We start from the raw sequence: 22,036 nt of genomic DNA, 5'->3' as shown, positions 1-22,036 counted from the left end.
ATGGTCCTTGTCCACCGCATGGCGGCGTGCTCGTGTACACGTCACACGTCTTTAATTATTAACTACACGTCGTCGCTCTGCAGCAGTCGAGAAGTAAAGTTTTTAATTATGGACGTGACAAAAATCTTGTTTCTTTCAATTTCTCTTAGCCTAGCAAGTCTTATAAGTGCTGATCATGGATCTACAGATTGCCTTTATAATACGGAAAAATTTAATGAAGTAGTTTCTCTTAAGCCACACTTTATAATGTTTTTTGCTCCGTGGTAAGTTGGTTCGCTCCAGCCGAAGAGCAGAGCCTCTTTTTCTTTCTGCAGTAACTAACCAAATTGATAAGTAAGAGCCTAGCTAGCCCTCTACTTACTACTAGGAGGCTTACCTTAGAGTCTGAGTAACTAGGCCTAGGTAATGTAAGCTAGCTGTGACTCTGAGGGACCATCTCTTTAGATTAAAACAAATATATATATTTTGTTGAGACCAGGAGAACAGGCCTACCAAACTAAAGCAAAGGGTTTACGATGAAATCGGTCGCGTTTGAAATCGGTCGCGATAAAATCAACTTCCGGTATTTTGTATGGCGCGCCGATAGAGCTATCCTTTTGATGATATCGGTCGCGTTTGAAATCGGTCGCGCTACTTTGTATGGATCGAGTGGGATGCATGCTAGAGCGGGATATACATTTTTTGTTTATATAGATTTAATTAATATTTTTTAGGAACTGTATTATTTATGTGGATATTTTTGAATTGGTTAATAAATATTTATTATCAATCATTAAAGCCCCATTCCCTACGTTTTTTAGATCTAATTTAAGATCACAAACTATATTTAATGTAAAAATAATACTATATGGTCCTATTGCGATAACTTTTTTCGTCTTTAAACGGTTAAAAATGTGAAAAATAAATCGATTCTAATAATTATAGCGTCCCGCTATAAATCCCAAAATGCATTGCGCGCGGATTGATATTTTTGTTTTTCACCTGTAATTCGCCCACTTTTCGATCGATCGTGATCGTGAAGCCAAAACAAATGGAAGACTCCTAACTTTTCAGCGAAAATACCGGGTTTTCCCCAATTTGTATCAACGGAGTCTGGTAAAAATAGAAAGACAATTAATGCAGCAACTATACAACGTCAGGCTAGGTATATAGCTAGCGTACGATGTTCGTACGTTATCGATGTTTACCAGCTAGGCCTACAAAACTAAGCCTAGCTAGGCTAGGCCTAAGACCGTCCACGAGAGGTCGATCGCCGCGAGCTACTTAGGTAGTGCATTGTTTCTCACTTTTTATCATAATTTACCATAAAACGTACATTTACCGGTAAGACAAGGAATGACATGGTTTAATGTTTTTAAAGTGATATATATGTATTATTTTCCAAAAAACGTCCAAAATTGCAGGGAAGGGGTCTTTAAATTATTTTTTTTTTGTATTTCACAGGTCTCGGAGAAGGACTGTGTCTTTCCAAAATGGCCATTTCTAAACACGTTTACATATTATATTAGGCATAATGTTATATTAGGCATATAATAATTTACCTCTATTTATATGTACTGTAATTAATATATTATATAGAGAATATGCGTCTGTTGTGTCTTTTATTATGCAAACAATTAGACCTACGTAAAAGAGAACAATTTATTTAAAAACAATAATTTTTACAATCCATTTTTATACTTATGCATACTGTGGCAGATTATATCATATCCATGTCGTTAACAACATACTATTCAATCACCTTATTTTTATTTCTATTTGATTTCTATCCGTTATGTAGGATAATATTAAATGATTATAGGTCTTTTGTTATTTAAACTTTGACCCTTGGCTTGTGTTATTTAATTAGTTGTTTTTTTTAATTTTATTCATTGGACTTGAAAATGACCCCATGATGGAGTCGAAACGTCGTTCTTTTTTAAGCGTTATTTTTCTATTATGTATTTATAATGATTATTGTTGAGGCAAATCACGTGTATATTTTTATTTCTAATGTTTAAAATAGTTTTTAGTAAAATGATCATATAATGCGGATGGTTAAAAGGCGAGTTACTGAAATAAACCCCCGAATAAACCATATTGTGGAGATGCGCCTTCTATGATCGTGTAGCTGTTTCCCCTAACAATACGTTATTTTGCTGACGGGGTTTCCCCTTTTTAAAAAACACGCACTTTTGTTAGTGTGTCAAATCATGGACAAAACACGTACGATCGTTGTCCATAGCAGCAAGGTAATGATGACGTCTATTACTAATAACCATACGTTTGAAACGTCTATAGGCCTCCTGCACGTGTATTTGTGAAACGATCCAATGAGCTATAGATGCTCGACGCAATTATGAGATCATGTTCATTCATTCATTCATTCTTTATTTAGCCTTTAAAATCGAAATACATTTAAAACATAGGTAACAAAATCAAGACACGTGGAAATCTAAGGAGGCAAGGATAAGCAAAAGCAATTAAAGTCGCTGTAGCTCACAGGCTTGCTTATCCATAATAATTCCGAATAAAGCACTGTTTCTATAATTTGACAGTATGATTTATATATGATTTACCTATATACGTCGGCGATACTATAGATTTTAATTTGAATATCTTTTATTTCTTCATTTATAATAATCATTTAACGTAAATAATTAAGTAAGTGCAACTCAGTGTCTCACATTCATACGCCGTTCGTAAATCTAAATGTTTAAATATCAGTGCAGAATACCTCTTTTGAGAATCTTGTCCGTGGACCTTTATTATCCATACATTCTCACATCTATCATTGTACATCATAGTCCTACTGTAGGCCGGTAGATTGATTTATAACGGCATATTATCTATATATTTTATTAAGATCCTAAAACCATACGTAATTGTTTGCATAATAAAATACACGACAGACGTTTATTCTCTATAGAATATATTAATTACAGTACATATAGAGGTAAATTATTATATGCCTAATATAACAATATGCCTAATATAATATTTAAACGTGTTTACAAATGTGTTTAGAAATGGCCATTTTTAAAAGACACAGTCCTTCTCTGAGACCTGTGAAATACAAAAAAAAAATTAATTTAATGATTGATAATAAATATTTATTAAGCAAGTAAAAAATATCCACATAAATAATATAGTTCCTAAAAAATATCAATTAAATCTATATAAACAAAAAATGTATATCCCGCTCTAGCATGCATCCCGCTCGATCCATACAAAGTAGCGCGACCGATTTCAAACGCAACCGATATCATCAAAAGTATAGCTCTAGCGGCGCGCCATACAAAATACCGGAAGTTGATTTTATCGCGACCGATTTCAAACGCCACCGATTTCAGACGCGACCGATTTCATCTGACACCAACTAAAGTGATATTAATTATATTATAGACCTATTACAGTAGGAGGACTGCATGGTAATTATTTTGTACATTTTATTAATGTGTGCTGATTGATTGATTTTAGGTGCGGCCACTGTAAAAGACTTGCACCAACATGGGATGAGTTAGCAGAAAAATACAATGAAGATGAAAATTCCAAAGTTAGCATTGCAAAGGTTCGTAACTGACGCTAAACAAATGTTAAATATCTATTGTATATCTATCGATTCTTCACTGCCTTCTTCTTTACATCACTTTGCTGTTGTCCAAGTATAGTTTCTCTTTAAGAATAACAAATCACAACTCATTTCTTACAGTGTGGAATACCCTGCATATCTCTGTGTTTTTACTTTTTTTCTCCAATTTTACCATTTCTCTCTAGGTTGATTGTACAGTTGAAACACAACTATGTGCCGATAATGGGGTCAAAGGTTATCCAACTCTAAAGTTCTTCAGTCCTAATGCTGATGAAGCATTATTGTTTAAAGGCAAAAGAGACATTGATAACCTTGAGTCTTTTATACGTGAACAGCTACAGGTAATTATAATATATCCCAGTAGATAGTGTCTTCCCCAGGATATAGTAAAACAACATGGTTCACAGGAACGGGGCTAAAAAGGCATAAAGGCTAATATTTAACAGCCATGTCTTTTTAAAATAAAATAATTTTCTACAACCCAAAAAAAAATTTGGCCCCCACCAATGCTGAGAAAGCGTCCTAATCCACACTGGTGCTATAATGCTTGTTCGAGCTATTGAATGAATTATCCAATCACCATTACTTATAATAATCAATTAAACATCACACTTTTTTGTCAAACTAGTTTAGAAAAAGCTACTCCACAATACAAACAGCATGATGATAGTATGCCAAACTTGATTATTAAAAGTAATGGTGATTGGAAAATTCATTCAATAGCTCGAACAAGCATTATAGCACCAGTGTGGATTAGGACGCTTTCTCAGCATTGGTGGGGGCTAAATTTTTTGTTGGGTTGCAGAAAATTATTTTATTTTAAAAAGACATGGCTGTTAAATATTAGCCTTTATGCCTTTTTTTTAAAGTTTGATAGTGTAGACAGAGCTTTATCTTAAATTTATCTTATATTTCAGGAGCCAGAGGCACCTAAACCACCAGAGCCAAAGCATGGTTTGTATGAGCTTACTAAGAAAGATTTTAAAGATCATATAACTAGTGGAAATCATTTCATTAAGTTCTATGCACCTTGGTGTGGTCACTGTAAACGACTGGCACCTGTCTGGGATGAACTTGCAACAGGATTTGAACACCTTGATGATGTCACTATTGCTAAGGTAAAGGATAATGTGTTTATTTAAATTATATTTTGAATACAGGTGGATTAGATTCAGCTTTTCAAAAAATAGGTAGAATTCTAGTATACAACTTGTTTTTTATTTGCTTACAGGTTGATTGTACTACAGATAAAGAGGTATGTGATCAATTTGATGTACGTGGATACCCAACGCTGTTGTTTTTCAAGAAGGGTGAAATGGTAATTCTCTTTATAATTTATTGATAATAAAATGAATAACTGCAAGCATGAGTATGAAAAAATATGCTGTATTTGTGGATTTTATTACTTTTTTAAGCTCTGTTCACACTATCAAACATTATGTGACAAAAAAATGTGATGTGCCCATATACTGTATGGACATGATGATGTCATATTACTACCATATTTGAGCATATCACTACCATATTTGAGCATATCACTACCATATTTGAGGACATCACACTATTTATTTTCATTTTTTTAGGCCAATGATTATCTGTCATAGAGGTTTTTATTTTAATATTTTAGTTCTCAATTCTCTATTTTAGGTTGAAAAGTATCAAGGTGGTAGAGATCATATTGCTTTGAAAAATTACGTCATGAAAATGGTCGGTAAAGAAACAAAAACTGAAACACCACCACCACCAAAAGCACAAGAAAAGCCTAAGAAAGAAGAACCAGTGGAAACAGAGTCCAGTGTAAGTTAAAACAAAAGTTGAAACTTGTACGAGAAGATTCAAAAGAGTAGCATGGGAAAGTTTGTGTTTTTTAAAAACAATATTTCTCATTGGTTGTTACAAGGGGTGTTGAGGTTTTTTTGTATCAACAGTATTTCCTTGTCCAGGCTATTACTACTAAGATTTTACTTCTTACATCTCTTGTGTCATTGATCAATACACTGCACTCAGGAGTATGAATGGATACTACTGTATTAATGGTTGATACTAACCCCAATAAATTGCGCAAATTGTAATGCAAAATGCTTTTTATTTCACCATTTTTAGGCCCTGGCACACCCCCCCCCCCCTATATCAAAATCCTGGATCTGCCACTGCAAATACTTTGTTATAGAAAGTAGATTTCAAACTGCTTAGCTGTACAAAAAAACAAAATTCTTATTTAGCAGCAAAAGCTGGTTAGTGTGCACTTGTTTATAAATATTGAATCTTTTTTATAGGTTGATGTCCTTACTGATGACACATTTAAAGACAGTGTAGCAAAAGATTTAACATTAGTTAAATTCTATGCACCATGGTATGTTAACATTAATAATTTTTAATACTACTCTATCTATTTGCTTATTTTGAGTTTTTGTGTAAGAGTTGTCTATGCATTTATAAGACATTTTCCCCGTCATCAATCACACTATATTATATATATATAATGCGACATTTATATAGCATTATTTTGTAAAGATCAGATCGCTTTGGGTGTTAGTTGATTATTAAAATTATCTAGACTCTGAACAGGAAATAGGCTAACCTAAGACAACCTGTTAATGACAATAAAAAAAAAATAAAACAACGAAGATGATGATGAACACCACCACACTGTCCCCCTGAATACACAATACCCAACTCAGTACTAGTGTTTGTTATAAGATAAAATAAGGTATGACCTAAAAAAACTTAAAATTAATTGCATGTTTTTATATTAAAGGTGTGGACACTGTAAACGATTAGCGCCAACCTGGGATACCTTAGCTGAAAAGTTTGATGATAATGATAAGGTTAGCATTGCAAAGATCGACTGTACTGTACATAAGTCAACTTGTCAGCAATATGAGGTAAGTTTATCTTCAGTACTATCTTCAACTTCTGAAACAGTTCTTATTTTATGTTGCCATTTAAGTTATTGTAATTAATGGGTGCTGTTTTTATTTCATGAACTGTTTCTAAATAAATGTTGTTCTTGTTCAACCCTCCTCTGCAGATAATGATAGTCATAATTAGTGCAGGAGAAAAGAATCTTAAAAACCAGAACTTAAAGATTGACCTATGTTCAAATGGAGCAATTTGTATCAAACTTGTTAGTTTGACGTATAGCCCAAGATGGTAACCTTTAGCAATTTAGTGACTAGAATATATAATTGTGATTTTTGCTTTGATTACAGGTACGTGGTTATCCTACCCTTATTCTGTTCAAGAACGGTAAGAATGTAGAAAAGTACAGTAAATCTCGTGAACTGGACTCGCTGTTTTCATTTATGAATGATCACCTCAATCAAGCTAAAGATGAACTGTAAAGGTCACTAAATTCACACTACTAGAAACACATTTTACATTATAGACTTTCTATGATGTGTCACATTTGGCGTATTCACTTCGGAAATCATTGCGAAAACTATTTACATTTAAATAATAAATGTTAACTAACGTTAACTTAACGCAAGCTTGTTCGTTGCGTACGAAATACTCAACGGAAATACTATTATTCAACGGTAAAGTCCCAATTGAGTATGCCAAATGTTTTCGCACTTCTTCGTTACAATTCATCAATAAAGCGATAAGGCTTGTGTACTTTGAATTTGTTGGCAAATTGTATTGCTAATTTCATGAAAAAACACACACCATGTAATTTTTTGTAACTTATCTTTGCGTATTCATGGGTTGTGTTGTTTCATAGAACGCTGTACACAGCAGTGTGCCTTATTGATGAATTGTTAATTCATTGGTTGTAGGGGGTGTTTTTATTTTTCGATTGGGCTCTGCACCTTTTTAGTGTTTGAATTTAGTAATTATTTTGTTGGTTATTTAAAAATTGCTTTTTTGTTGTTAGGAAAATGTGCTTTGCCATATTTGAGACACCGACATTTTAGATTTATTTAGTATAAAACTGCCTTTTTATTACTGTTGCTTTAGTTTCTTTGATATTTTTATTTCGATTTATTGGACAAATAATACTATATATGGACAAATAACAAATTATGTTTTCAAAATACAAATTATAGATATTATATGATATATTTTAATACAATATTTTGTGTTTATATTTTGTTAAACTGAACTTTTATTACTAATCAATATTTAAAATATAACACCGAAAATGAAAATTTATAGAAGAATATGTAATGTTGTAAGCACAAGTTTGATGATTTTATAGCAGTTACTGCAGTAATTTTAACCTAATACTGCAGTTAAAATGGTGGGTTGAATAGCCTTCAAACAGACTGCAGTAATAGGTTAATCAAGTTTGTATATACAGTACTAACAGGAAGTGCTGCAGTAATTTTAACCTAATACTGCAGTTAAAGTGGTGGGTTGAATAGCCTTCAAACAGACTGCAGTAATAGGTTAATCAAGTATGTATATACTAACAGGAAGTGCTGCAGTAATGTGTTTTTGTCGTGCAGCTAATATTGCAGTTATGTAAGTGAAACAGCTGATAGTTTGATATGGCCTTGAAAATACTGCAACATTATTTTTACTGCCTTTATATTCTTATGTATTAAGCAATAATTTAAACACGTTGTAGCTTTTGTTATAATTTTATTATAGCATTTTTTAGTTGTTTGTACCAACGTATTACATTACAAGTTGTACATTATCACATTCCATTTGACACCTTAGAAGTATTATAATTTTGCATTAAAACATTTATCCTCGACACGTTTTGTTTTATATTTTTTTCTTTGCACGTCGTGATTTGCTGGTAGACAGTGAACTAGTTTTAGCTTACGTAAATGTAAAACTTAAGTACTTACTTGAATGTTCATGACTATTACTACTGTATGTAGAGTAGAGAAAGTAGTTATTTTTATTGGAATCTATCATTATCAGTTTCCATATAAGAACAGTACAAATTTGAAAGTTGTTCGCTTTAAATTTTTGGCTTGTGTTAAAAATGGAACTGTTTACGATCTGTGTTAATTTACACCTCTCTGGTTTATTTGTATGCCAGAAAGAAAAAGTAGTAGTGGGCTGCAATTTCATAACATGCCCACTAGCCTAAAAAAGTCCAGCAGCCTACTTTACTACAGTTTGTCACTGGAAAATTTTACTAACATAACAATTATCTTAAACTGTTACTGTCATTTTGCCAACCTGCAGATTCACTACAGAGTAGTAGGCTACGTCACAGCAAGGAATGATTTTAATTGGCGATTTCACGAATTTCAGCAAATACTGGTTTGTCAAGAAGGTTTAAAGTCTGCATATATTATTATTTACAGTCTATCTTATAAAGTTGTGCTGTTTTCCATTTTTCAAGCTTTTTTTCTCTATAAAAATGGTTGTCTGTAACTTCCTCCATTCGACGGGTTCAAAGCAAAAGCCTTTTTTGCCATCGCAGGTGGAACCTTTTCCGTCGGCGTATCACCTGGCGTATCTATATATACTTGTAAGTCCTGAAATGAAGCAGAAATTAAGTTATTGTAAGTTTGGCTTTTCTCGTACTCTTGGTAATAGAAAGTTATTTGCTATTTATATAGCGATGGTAGCTGATTACAGAGTACTTCATGTTGGAAAGAAATAATACCTCAGGGTGTCTATATAACCTTTCCAAACCTTTTCTAAACAAAGTTTCATGAGGTTGCTCTGCATATTATGCTTGGTCCTACAAGCTATGACATGGGAAGTTTGTTACATTCGAGATAATTTGATGAAGATACTGACAAGATTCGCGAAAAGAACCATATTTCTAATTGTATACATTAATCATATTATTATTGTTCTTTCCATATGTTGTTAATCACAATTTTTAGTAAAACAAAAATAGTATAGTCACCGGTAGTAACATTTGCGATAGAGTTCCCTTTCCCATTATGAACGATATAATTACTGCAGTTACTGCTGTAGTTGTTTCTACCGAACTGAATGAGAGTAGAGAAGAAGAGTACGCAACACATTCGAATGTCTGTAAGAAATGTACCAATTATCAATGATGACACTGAATTTCAATGAATTGAGAGAGAGAGAGAGAGAGACCTTTTTGATCGCATGAACGACTGTCAGATAACAAATCCTCTCAATAAGTAATGGAATGAGGGCTAAAAATAATTCTCACAGTAAGTTGTGTTTAAAAGCTGTAAATCTACATATGCAGCAGCATATTACTAGAAAGTTACTCTATTATATGTTGTTCCAAGTGAACGCGCCTCTGAACATTACTGTATGGATACTGGCGCTATATAAGATTGATTGAAGCATGATTTTTTTAGTGACACCATATTTAATGATCCAGCAATTGCAGATCTTAAGGGATCCTCAGAGGTTCACAAGACAAACAATACTCAAGATGCTCTACAAAGTCTTATTACAAGTCTTTGGGAGGTGAGTTGTAATTAATTTCTCTATATTACATTATCCTATTTTAAATGGGAGCTTTATAATCTATCGACTTCAATACTGTAAAAAAAAACTAAACTTACAATTCCATCCACCATCGTCTGTGTTAGACGCTGCCCCTCCAGACACAACGCAGTTATAGCAATTGATAGCGACATAACGGACGCTACCAAATAACACATAACCTAACGGTAAAATAAAGATAACGCCATAATTATTTATCTATCAATTTCTTTAGAATTTAGTATCGGCAACAATGTTATAATTCATTAATAAAATACTCACAACAGTGTAATCGGTTTTTCCTGCTGCGGCTAAGCCCACTATACCGCAAAGCAAATACTATAAGAAGTTTAAATATCAAAAACAATCAAATTATAACTATTTTCTTCTTAACAAATAATTTTTAACAAATATTGTTGACCATTTTAATGTCATACAATAGCTCACTTTGACTAAAAATTGGATCGAAAAAAAACCACCTGAATTGAAAACTGAAAAACCGTAATTTAAATTTGGCAAATTGAATAACTTTGTTAAAAACTGGACCTACAAGTTTTGTTTATCTATATTTTCATGTTCTCGACAATACTAGGCCTACGTCTTTAATAGGATTTTGTTTGTTTAATATAAATATAAAATTGACTGACCATTACTCCTGACCAAATTCCAATACGCATGTCTGGTTGTTCACATCTGACCAACGTCAGTACTCCAAGAGTTATACAGCTAAATCCTAAAAGCATTTGACTCGATGCGGACAAGTAGATTATTTTCCCAGAGCTAGAACCAATTTGTTTAAAAGCTCCCTCGGTACGTTGCTGGTATATTCTTAAATCCTGGTAGTTAACGTAGACTAAACCCTGTCGTGGTCCCATCTTTCTTACTTCAATTGAAATGTCCTACTGCCAGAATAATAATACAACTTTAATTAATCACGGTAACACTTGTTCACCTCAATAGTGTTTTTCCAGAAAGCGTTCCACAAGAATGCTTCGCAAGAGTTCTTGGCAAGTTATATTTTCAAAAATAAGCCTCTAATATAACTGGTAATTAACAGACCGAAAAGTAAAAATTCGATGTTAAACACCTGAGACACAATATTGTGTTAATTAGTGTTAATTAGTTTAATCAGTAAGTATAGGTAAGTTGTATGTTATGAAACACCTGGTTGTAACAATAATGTGTTATGTTTTTTATTATTATAATTAAGAAATTGGGGTAAGTAGACCGAATATACTGTTATTATAAGCTATACAAGTTCTACTTAGATACCCCCTGGTTCTAAAAACGTGACGTTGCGGTTGTATTTGATCCCTGCCCATGGCAAATTCATGCCCTACTACGGCACATGGAAAAACGTGTTTAATTATATAATTCATATTTTCTTTGTTATTAATTAAATATTATTTTATAAAAACACCGGGAAAATAAAGGATGAATAAAATGTATTATTGATTGATTGACGATATCCTAAAAATCTGACAAATACTGAATACTGAAAAGCTTTATTTGCCCATTAACATACAAAATAATGATAGAAATTCTTCTTAAAAAAGATAGTGCATACCGTATGCAAATTTGAGTCCAGTCAATGTATAAGTAGGCCTATGTTTGCCATCCTCTAATTCATTCTTGATGCACACTGCTTCTGCTTTAAGGTCTAGTTTTTACGAAAGAATCGTTAAGTTTTGTGTATGATATGAATCTGAAGAATACGGCAATTTAATACTGTAATCAACAGATCATTATCTGATTCCACAAATACAAGTACGCCCACTTTCAATACTGATGGGTACAGGGGTCATGGTGTAAACGTAAATATTGGGGTAATTGCTATTATTATCTTGTCTAATAACAGTGAGGAAATAAACAAACTTAAAACATACACTTTGCAACAATTTACAAACTTGAGCACATTCTGAATTTGGCAATTATATAACGTAAACATTATATGAATTAACAAGACCAGAGACGAAACGAGAAGATAGACTGGTGTTGTGAAGATAATTTGGGTCCATTTGAGACAAGACTTTATCTGAGCTTATATGGGTCATCCTCTTGTTCTCATATTTTGTAATCATTGTTTATATTCTATAGGCCTATGGTCATTTTTTTACTGTTATACATTTTTGAAATAGTAAGCAATGAATAGAAACAAACAAACAAACAAACAAACAAACAATAGTTGTAACATTTTCCCCAACGAGATGTGACATAGATGTCAAATATTGCAAAATATAATTCATTATAACACAGGGACGAGTAAAAAATCACTCAGCCGATTCTCGGTAGGGCCTAATGCCGGGCCTAATATATCTATTTTATTTGTTAAGTAACGGAATATTTGGTAAATTATACAACATCACCCGTGTTTCACGTGTAGGCCTATATCTATAACTCAGTAACGTACATAACCCTTAAACTTTCGTGATACAGGCACCACATGTGGTATAAATGAGATGCTGTATATTACCAAATATTCATATACGGAAATAGATAGTATGTGGAGTTATACTGCACTGGGAATCGGGTGCAAATAAATGCATAACGTTCATTCAATAGCAGTGGTGGAAAAAGTGGGAACACCAAATTACCTTTGCGTTAACCCACAAAAAAAACAACCCAAATGCCACAATAATTAAAGGAGAATTAAGCCGAAACAATCCATTGAACAATTCTAGATTGTTGTGTAGAAATAAACCATCGTAAGCACTGTATGACAAAGCAACGTAAATCCTTATCCAATGGTGTGTGAACTTTGAATTTGCATCACAAATACTTATATAGTTGTTCACATTGAATTTAATTCATATCAAAAATAGTACGCACTGAAGCACAGACGGTGTCGAAACGAGGCTAACATCCAAAGACAGACCCAATAAAGTCTACGATTGTCCATTGACAGGTATGTTGATTAGGCCCAGTTTTACTGTAATTTTTATGTATATAAATTAGATTACACGTGGTGATTTAGGTTATTATAATGTTTAGTGAATGCTTTACCTGTGCCGCAAGTATAAGGCACACTTAGGCCTTTCCTCGTTGCTAGAAGTTAGGCTCATATAAAATCTTTTAATGATTTCATTTTTTAATGAGTTAATGTACATTAAAGAACACCAGCATTACCAAGTATTGTAAAACACGGGTAAACTACGAATTGACACAGCCATGTTTGTTGTTTGTCTGTATAACTGTTGTGTCAATACAATGTCGAGTTTTGAAAATGTTCTCAGTATCAATTATGTGTGAGTCATGGCCGACCGCTTGATATTGTATTATGAAGAAGAATACGTATTGTTAACCTTACACATTATACTATCCTGAATCTAGAAAACCTGTTAAATGTACTGTTAGTAAGTAAACACTCTAGGAAAATGGTTATGAGTATATGTTAAAAAAGTTTTATTTGAAGGTAAGAGAATTAAGCTATTATGCAATGTTTGTCACTATCAAACTTTATGTGACAAATAATGTGATGTTCCCATGTGTTGACATAATGGTGTTAATCACCATATCATATGTGAGCATCACTACCATAACTAGTTTGATAGTGTAGACAGAGCTTAAGAAAGATTCGTTCAATGTGATAGTGTAGTGTTTTCTTTTATGGTTTATGGCCCTCTCTCCACCCGTTGGCTAATAATAAACTCCAATCATTTGTATTTTCATTTTATAGATTGTAGAAAGGAGTCATGGATTTTCGGAGAGTGAAATGGTCGAAAAAGCATTATTCACTGAAAAAGATGCTTAAAGAATGCAAACTGCCACTTATCATAAGAGTAGTACATGGATGTTCTACGGAGAATAGTAACATGGAAATCTCGAAAGATGAGGTAAATATTCAGCATATAAAACGCCAAAAAGGGTGTGACTGTGTGTACATATATGGTAGTGATACGGTATGCTTAAATATGGTAGTGATATGACATCATCATCTCCATATATAAGCACATCATATTTGTTTTGTCACTTTGATAGTGTAGACATAGCTTAAAGAATCAATCTGCGAAACTAAGGGAAAGTCTATCATGAGTTATACCTCTGCAGAGTACCGTATCTAATTATGTGCCCATATATGGATATGATGATGTCATATCACTACCATATTTGGGCATATCCCTACCATACTTTTTGTCAAACTAGTTTGATAATGTAGACAGGGCTTAAGTATGAAAAAATAACATATTTTATATTTGTAGGTTTTCCGTTTGCAATCAACAATACAGGAACGGAGGGTCGTAGCATATACAAACCATCGGGAATATAGCATGCCGATTCACTATGGCAAAAAAGTAAAAGTTATCCCAAAGAAAGGAGTATCAGGTAAAGCATTCAACGAAAATACATTGAAAAGTTGATGATATTTATTCCATTTCTTTCCGCTAACGTCATCACCAGAATCGTCATAATTTCAGCATCATCATCATCGCCGCCGCCATCACCACCAGTGATCTTATTCCACTAAAGTTTGGTTCCCACTAGAACGCAACGTAAACGTAAGGACGTAAACGCAACGTAAGCAAGTTGACCAATCACAAGTTTTGGATTATTCGAACTTTCGCTTATCTCTGGTCAACACGCTTGTGTTGCGTTACGTCTACGTTTTGTCTCCAGTGGGAACCACGCCTAAATTTTATTTCCAACAACAACATTATTTATAGACGTAGGGTCCAGTTAGGCCTCACCCTGTTGAAATTGAAGCATGATGTACTAACTTGAAGACTTAACTTACTTTTCAAAGATTCTGCTCCTACTTATCTTACGGACTTGTTTGAAGACGGAAAGAAAGTAAAACTCCCATTAACGGTAGAGTTTGTTAGAATGCCTCCAGTACTCGATGACCCCGGTGTAAAACCTATCATCGAAGGACCATTTAGTTTAAAAGAAGTTGTAAAGAAGGATTACCTACTATGTAGTCGAGTAAGTTCTGGTAAGTGCATTCATTTATGACATATAAAAACACAGGTGAAAATTGTCTAAATGACCCGGGATAGAAATAGAAAATCACACGTGCTTGCTTACCAAACCAAGGCATAGATTAAAATCTATTTCGATTCTTGCATTTAAGGCTGTCCTACACATTATCAAACAAGAAATGTGCCCATATATGGACATGATGATGTCATATCACTGGGCACATCACACTGTTTTTGTCAAACTAGCTTGATAGTGTAGACAGAGCTTTAAACCTATGTCACATCTGCGCTTAAAATTTACCCATTCTTCATATACTTCTGAATAATAATAAAAAGACTTTTCGTATTTTTGTTTAGAATCTATTGAAACAGATGTTGTAATATTACCAGTAGACACTGATACTGAAATTAGAATCGCCGAAGGTTTACTGAATGGTAATAAATCAGAATGGGCCAATATAATGCAAGATATCAACTCAATAACGGAAAAGGTCAACTTCAACATGTATCGTGGAATAAAAGGTAACTTTATAATCATTGAAGGTCCATGATTAGACCATCCTAATATGATCATTGTTATCGGATTTCTATCCCTACTGTGTATCATATTTCATTTTGACCTTATGCTGTTTACCCAACTTTCTTATCCACAGATGTTATAATAAAACCACTGTATAAAAAGCCAAGGCATTATAGTGAACGATCAAGACCACTTCGAGTTCAAGAACGAACCCATCCAGGGAGAAGATTGAGTGCACCAGAACATGCGTCAACGTTGCCTTCATACAGTCAGACTCAGCATCAAAGAGAAATTCACAGCAGCCACTTAAGTAATCTCAACTATGGAGACATGTCTCAGACCAACCAAAGACAACGCAGTCCAAGCCAACCTGTAGTAAGCCCTCGAGATTACAGGGGAATAGATAGGAACCAGGTTCAGCTAAGACATCACACAGACATTCATGGAAACCATCCAGTAGGTTTAAATGTCCCACAGGCTCAACCAAGATATGGAATAAGTCAAGAGATATCTGAAGGACCATATGGACCACCGCCACCGTACAGTCCATCTAGTCCTACAGGGCAATATCCGGGGCAACGCCTAGATCGAAACAGCAACGAACAACAAACAGTCCCAAAACAAACAGTCCCAAAACCGAACAAGTGGAGTAGTCTTCCGGATAGACTAGAGGATTTCACAGTCGCTGACGTTTGCAAGTCGCTACAATTACTGGACATTCACACTTACTACACTATATTTAAAGAGGAAAACATTGATGGGGTTAAACTTAAAACTTACGACTTGGATAGAATGACAAAAGAATTGAAGATGAGACCACGAGACGCCTTGACATTAGATAAGCTAATAGAAAGAGGAAAACCGAGCGATTAATACGTCCGTGCACGATTTTATAATTTAATTTTATGAATGAGAAATCTGTGCTGAAAAAGTTGTAATAAGGTTGCAGGGGTAAATTGGCCAACAGTACACATCGTAGGCACGTGCCAAGTAAAAACGGCAAAAAAACAATAATAATAATTATAAAATTATATATTGTTTGAAGATTTGCATAGCGAAATCAAATGTTGATATAAAGTTTGCGGTATACCACATATATTAGTTCTGAAAAGAACTGTTGAGTTTCTAGACGTTTCAATCAAAATTCTTTGATGAGAATGTTCTCGCTCCTGAGGACGATCAAAGCATATTGATTGAAACGTCGAGAAACTCAACAGTTCTTTTCAGAACTAATATACGTGGTGTACCGCAAACTTCAATTATAAAATTCATTGTGAAATGTAGCGAACTGGAGTAGTATTGTGCTCATGTTGACTATAAAAGTGGTGAACCTGTACGTTTGTAACAGCTGGCTTCTTGATATTACAAGTAATTACATGCGTCTTCAATAAAGCTTGGCAATTTAAACAGGACACTGAGCTCGCCTTGACAACTTTTAACATTCTGTTGATCTTGTGTTCTGGCTGCGACAAATATGAATATTACGGTATGTACGTATACTCCGCGGCGCGAGGTTTCTGTTAAGGGGCTTGGAACTGATTGTGTCGCAGCCACAGATAAACCCTTTGATCTCCAGAGCTCACTAGAATGGTATTACACTCATGTCGATTAAACCAGTGGCAAACCTGTACGTTTGCGACAGCTAGGCTTCTTAATTACATGTGGTATGTTATAAATATGCGTCTACACGTATCTTCCAAAACTAGAACGAACCATCGATAATGCCTTTTCTCATTTGTGGCTGCCAATTCAGGTTTTGTGGTAATCTTTCAAATCAGATGAAGTCATTTCAACATGAATTCTTTAATTTAAAACCATTGTAATTTTACAGTATTAGCGTTTTGACACAGAAATATTACGAGTTATTAGAAAAAATGTTAATTGTAATTCTATCACCCTATTTGAAAAATAAACACAAACTCACTCCTTATAGTAGCTTAACATGTCCTTAATTCAGTTTTCCTATCAATATTTTAATTTTTGCTAAAAATCATATTTTGTTCACATGAATTATGCCTACTGTAATTTTAAAAATAAACTTTACCTACTAATGTCCATAGGGGTGCCATCTTAGAATATTTACCTTGGTTAGTTGGCAGAGTTCTTCTAACCAACTTTCCCAGGTAAGTAACTGAACAGGCCCATAAACAAATATAAAATTTTACATTGTAAAATATACTTTTAAGATAATGATTATAAATTATATTAAAAACAAAGCTGCTAAAATGTACAAATGCCTCATTTACACTTTTTAATTAGGCTGCCATTGTATTATTTCATGATCATTCCAAAAACAATAATTCCAAAATTATTTAAATTATGTGCCACTTAATTTGCAAAATTTAAAAAAACATAGTGGTTATTAAACATTATGATTTATCAATGGTCATTTAATATGACCGATCTGAGTATTATGCAAAATTAAAAAGACATAGTCATTAAACATTATGATTTATCAATGGTCATTTAATATGACCAATGTGATTATGATGCAAAATTAAAATAAAAATAGTCATTAAACATTATGATTTATCAATGGTCATTTAATATGACCAATGTGATTATGATGCGAAATTAAAAAGACATAGTCATTAACATTATGATTTATCCATTGTCCGATCTGAGTATGATGCAAAATGTCAAGGCTTTAGGCACAGGATGTATGCAACTTCAACAAGTGAAGAGAACACACAATTACCCTTGTCATAGTCCGTAGGCATCAAAGAGGTCGGTGATTCCTTCATCCTCGCCAAGTGTAAAGAGGTAATCTTCAACCATAGGTGGTGAGAGAGGGACAAAATCATCCATGTCACCAGAGTTCTGGTCATCAGTCTGAAGGAGTAGGCTCTTTTGGAGAGAATCTAGTTCATCATCGTCGATGCCTCCTGATTTGAAATGTTCTGTTCCTGTTTCAAAAGAAAGTAATTACGTTTCATATCTAATATCCAGTTCTACTTGATGGTTTTTCCACCAATGTTCTGGCACACACCTATAGCACCACTTCATAACTGAATATTCTGGGTTCAAATCCAGGTTGAATCACGATAAATAAAAAAAAAAGGCAACTTACCTAGACTACTATTTGAGGATGTATTACTATAGTCTGACAATGGTATGTTTGCCTCCTGACTTTCTTCTGGGCACAGAAAAACCTCGATCTGACCTTTGGTACTCTTCAACCATATTTGCACACCCTACAGAAAAAAGTACATCAGTGAATACCATACACAACAATCACAAACTGTTCCTATGATCACTGTTATTGTTACACATGAGATAGAAACTTCTGGATAAATAAATAAAAAGCCTACCTCTTTTGGGTCTGGAACTTCAAGCCTAGTCTCTGGTGGTGCCTTGATTGCTATCACGGTCTGATCGTTGAAACTTTGTATATTACGAATATCGTGATATGTTACATATGCAAACGTGAATGCAGAAGTCAAGGAATTTAATATATTATTGTTTTATGCATTATAAATGAAGTTAGCTGAAATCAGTAGCTTATGGCTATGAGCGCTCACAGGTTAACCCAAGGGTCACAGGTTAACCCAAGGGTCACAGGTTAACCCAAAGGTCCCAGAGCATGAGCATTCCTTTATAAAGCGCTATTTACTGATGTCTCACAAGACCAACAAGAATTATTGAAAAAGGTGAGATTTTAGAAGTGACTTGAATTGCTTCAGAGATTTACATTAACGGATATGGAGTGGAAGCTGGTTCCAAATAAGTGACGCTTGTGCAAAAAAACCCTTGCGGTAAGATTGAATGTGTTTTTGGAGTAGATAATGCAACTATGCAGCGTTGGAGGGCTCCTTACAAGGGCCTTTGCCCACTGTGTTATGCACAAAGTAAAACAGCTTACATAATTGGGAACATATAATGTGGTTTCCACGAACATTTGTATGTTTTTATTTTAACAAAAGGATATCTTTGGTTTTCTCTATCTTCTGTTAACATTTTGAGTTGCAAAGTTGCATTTCGGATTAATTCATCTAGCCTTTTTTCACGTACTTCTAAATCTGAAATATCTGATCATAAAAAAGCAAATTTATAATTCAAACAAAATAAATAAAAAAGCTCGACCATTAGGTCTTACTTTGAACTGTAAACGTTATAATAGCTTTTGTAACATAGTTATTCTGTGCATTTACAAAGGGTTGAGTTGAGTGGTTGATTGCTGCCAACATTAAATCCTGCAAAGCCATAATAATGAGAACTGTGCGTGTTTGTGAACCTTAGATTGATGATAAATGGAAGCAGTGATGTGGGTTTGATTGGTAGGCTTTTATTCTGTTTTTTCGCAATTTTTTTGTTGTTTTTAGTTTCAAGGTTTGTATTTTTCATGATTTTCACAAACGTCTTGAGCACTTTGTGGATATGTGCGCTTCGTAAATCTTATTATTATTATTGTATTGGCATTTCTTAAACTGGAGGTCCAGTGTACACATCTGGCTTGTGTGCACATGAGGAATCCAATGAATATTTGTAGGGGTTATCTCTGTATTCTTGAACCTTGTTGAAAAGAGTGGCAACCTTTGACATTACAAGCATTGACAAGATGATCGAGATATTCACGGATGTGTCTGCTTATATTCAATCTTTTAGGCTACACAGTTACCTACCTGTATGTAGGTTGACAGACTCCGCACTAATAGGCACACCTTCTGTTCCATCTTTCCGCACGGCAACAGAACTGCAAGCTCCCCTAGAAAAAAGAGGACGAACAAAACAATAATAGTGACTATAAATATTTTTTTAAATTTATTTTCTTACTCGTCCTTATAGATTATGCTTATGTATCTTTTCTGGTAGGTAAGCTTTAAAGTTCTCTATTTGCCACACATCTCTCTTATATATATATGATGTTTATTGTAACTTAATTATATTAATAATTATGTGTGGAAATCAATAAAAACAAACAAAAAACAAACAAACAAACTGTGAGTGGAAAAAGTAATTCAACCAATTATAATATAACAAAAAAAGTAGCTTAATTTAAAACACAATACAATACTGTTGACTGAATCCACTTACTTCCACTGGATATTATTTTTAAATTTCTTCTGAATCAGTTTAATTCCCTCCAGAACATTTGTTATGTCATAAATACGCCTCTTCTGCACATTTAATATCTCGGCTGCATTATTCAGGTCTAATACTCCCTCTGGAGCTCCTCGTAGAAGTGACACAAAACGTTTGGTGAGTAGGCCCAGAGAAGTGTCGTATCTAGTTTTCTCCACAGGTGATTTTACTAACAAAATGAAAAATAAAATTGGTATTCACTTTGAACTTTTTTGTTTTTTAAATATTAGTATATTAAATAAATGTAAGATTAGTATGAATAGAAAATGTTTCTTTCCTTGAAAATATTGAAGTTAATTAATAAATTATACAGTACCTTTGGAAGCTGATCCTTTTGGAGTAACCGCTGCTTTTTTCCTTGCCATTTTAGGACTTGGCGTTTTAAATCCTTGTTGGAAATTTGGACTTGTTGTCTCTAAACTTGTTGAGTCTAATTCTAATTTTCTTTTTGCCTACAAATTTAAAAAACAACAGATATTATTAGGATAGAATAAGTCTAGGCCCTAAGCCCCCATAACATAGGCCTAGAAAGAAAATAATAAAATCTAGAAAAATATTAAGTTTCTGAATTTGTATTCTTTTTGGAAATAAAATTAACCCAACTTCTATTCTTTCTATTCTAATGAAGGCTAAAAATTGCCAAATCAGCATTAGGCCTAAATATTGAATCTTTCATTCCCACCTATTTCATTTGTTTGGAACTGGAGGCTAGACCTATCCCATTTCATTAAAAAGGGCGTACACTGCAAATTTTACTTACCGGTGGTCTGCCGAGCTGAGGACGCGTCCCGTAAACCTGACTGCCTTTCAGGCCTGGAGTTGGTGTGTAGCCGACAACATCAACAAGATCATCATCCATTCCTAGGCCTAAATCCGAACTCTGAATTTGTGATAAGTTCTGAAGTTGAAAAAGTTTAGACGGAGAAAATGTTTCCATTTTCAAAATATTAATAAATTAAAAGTTTTAAAATAACGACGACAAAAAGTATTGAATGTTGTCTCCACCACCACCAAACGACAGCAAACTAAAGTGTACAACAATGACAGGATATTGATCAGCGGCCTAGCACGGCGTTCTTCCCTTTGATTAAATTTCAAGTAAAGTAGTACACCGGTAAGGTAAAGAAAATACCCCTTTTTTTCTAACAAAATAAATATTGTAAGTAAAAAGTAATGGTGCACAATCGGTATTGCAAATAATATATTTAAAATACAGAAATCTGCGAAGAAAGTCTTTCTTGTGGTTCAACTGAATAGGCCTACGAAAACAGTGTATCGGCTTGTAATCAACGAAGCCCGCGAAATTGTATTTCGCGCGAACGCCATCATCACGTGTAGTAGCATGCTCAGTTGGGGCACCTCAGTAGAGGGCGGCCCCTACTAGGTATATTATATACAGTATATGACACATATCGTGATAACACATCGTCCATAGAAAGATACATACTGAGATACTGGCACTTTTTTTACAAAATAATTTAAGCGTATTTTTTTAGAATAAGTACTGTACACGTGCACGCATAATATGTTTCGTTCAAATTGCTCCGCATAATAAAACAC

At 33.9% G+C, this 22,036-nt stretch overlaps 3 protein-coding genes across 3 annotated transcripts; 2 read left to right on the top strand and 1 right to left on the bottom strand.

Annotated features, from left to right (window-relative positions):
• The first annotated feature begins 61 nt into the window (after positions 1–61).
• On the top strand, positions 62–8,276 carry LOC140055691 (thioredoxin domain-containing protein 5-like). Its single transcript, XM_072101099.1, has 9 exons — positions 62–263; positions 3,460–3,550; positions 3,757–3,912; positions 4,489–4,689; positions 4,803–4,889; positions 5,219–5,368; positions 5,848–5,924; positions 6,330–6,456; positions 6,784–8,276. The coding sequence occupies exons 1-9, from the start codon at positions 109–111 to the stop codon at positions 6,913–6,915; spliced, it is 1,176 nt and encodes a 391-aa protein (XP_071957200.1). The 5' UTR covers positions 62–108; the 3' UTR covers positions 6,916–8,276.
• Positions 8,277–12,720: 4,444 nt separating this feature from the next.
• LOC140056038 (uncharacterized) lies at positions 12,721–17,327 on the top strand. Its single transcript, XM_072101299.1, has 6 exons — positions 12,721–12,863; positions 13,635–13,791; positions 14,158–14,281; positions 14,700–14,888; positions 15,232–15,396; positions 15,528–17,327. The coding sequence occupies exons 2-6, from the start codon at positions 13,651–13,653 to the stop codon at positions 16,265–16,267; spliced, it is 1,359 nt and encodes a 452-aa protein (XP_071957400.1). The 5' UTR covers positions 12,721–12,863; positions 13,635–13,650; the 3' UTR covers positions 16,268–17,327.
• LOC140056119 (transcription factor E2F3-like) lies at positions 17,218–21,721 on the bottom strand. The gene is made up of 8 exons (XM_072101417.1): positions 21,237–21,721; positions 20,793–20,928; positions 20,429–20,645; positions 20,017–20,099; positions 19,323–19,422; positions 18,706–18,820; positions 18,465–18,588; positions 17,218–18,300 (listed from the first exon to the last, which is right to left on the bottom strand). Exons 1-8 carry the CDS (start codon positions 21,411–21,413, stop codon positions 18,098–18,100), a joined length of 1,155 nt encoding a protein of 384 aa, XP_071957518.1. The 5' UTR covers positions 21,414–21,721; the 3' UTR covers positions 17,218–18,097.
• Between the last annotated feature and the right edge of the window lie 315 nt (positions 21,722–22,036).

This window comes from Antedon mediterranea, chromosome 1 (assembly GCF_964355755.1).
Source record: "Antedon mediterranea chromosome 1, ecAntMedi1.1, whole genome shotgun sequence".
NCBI classification, from domain to species: domain Eukaryota; kingdom Metazoa; phylum Echinodermata; class Crinoidea; order Comatulida; family Antedonidae; genus Antedon; species Antedon mediterranea.
The sequence above is the reverse complement of the archived record's forward strand: the minus strand, read 5'-3'. Positions and strand labels throughout refer to the sequence as shown.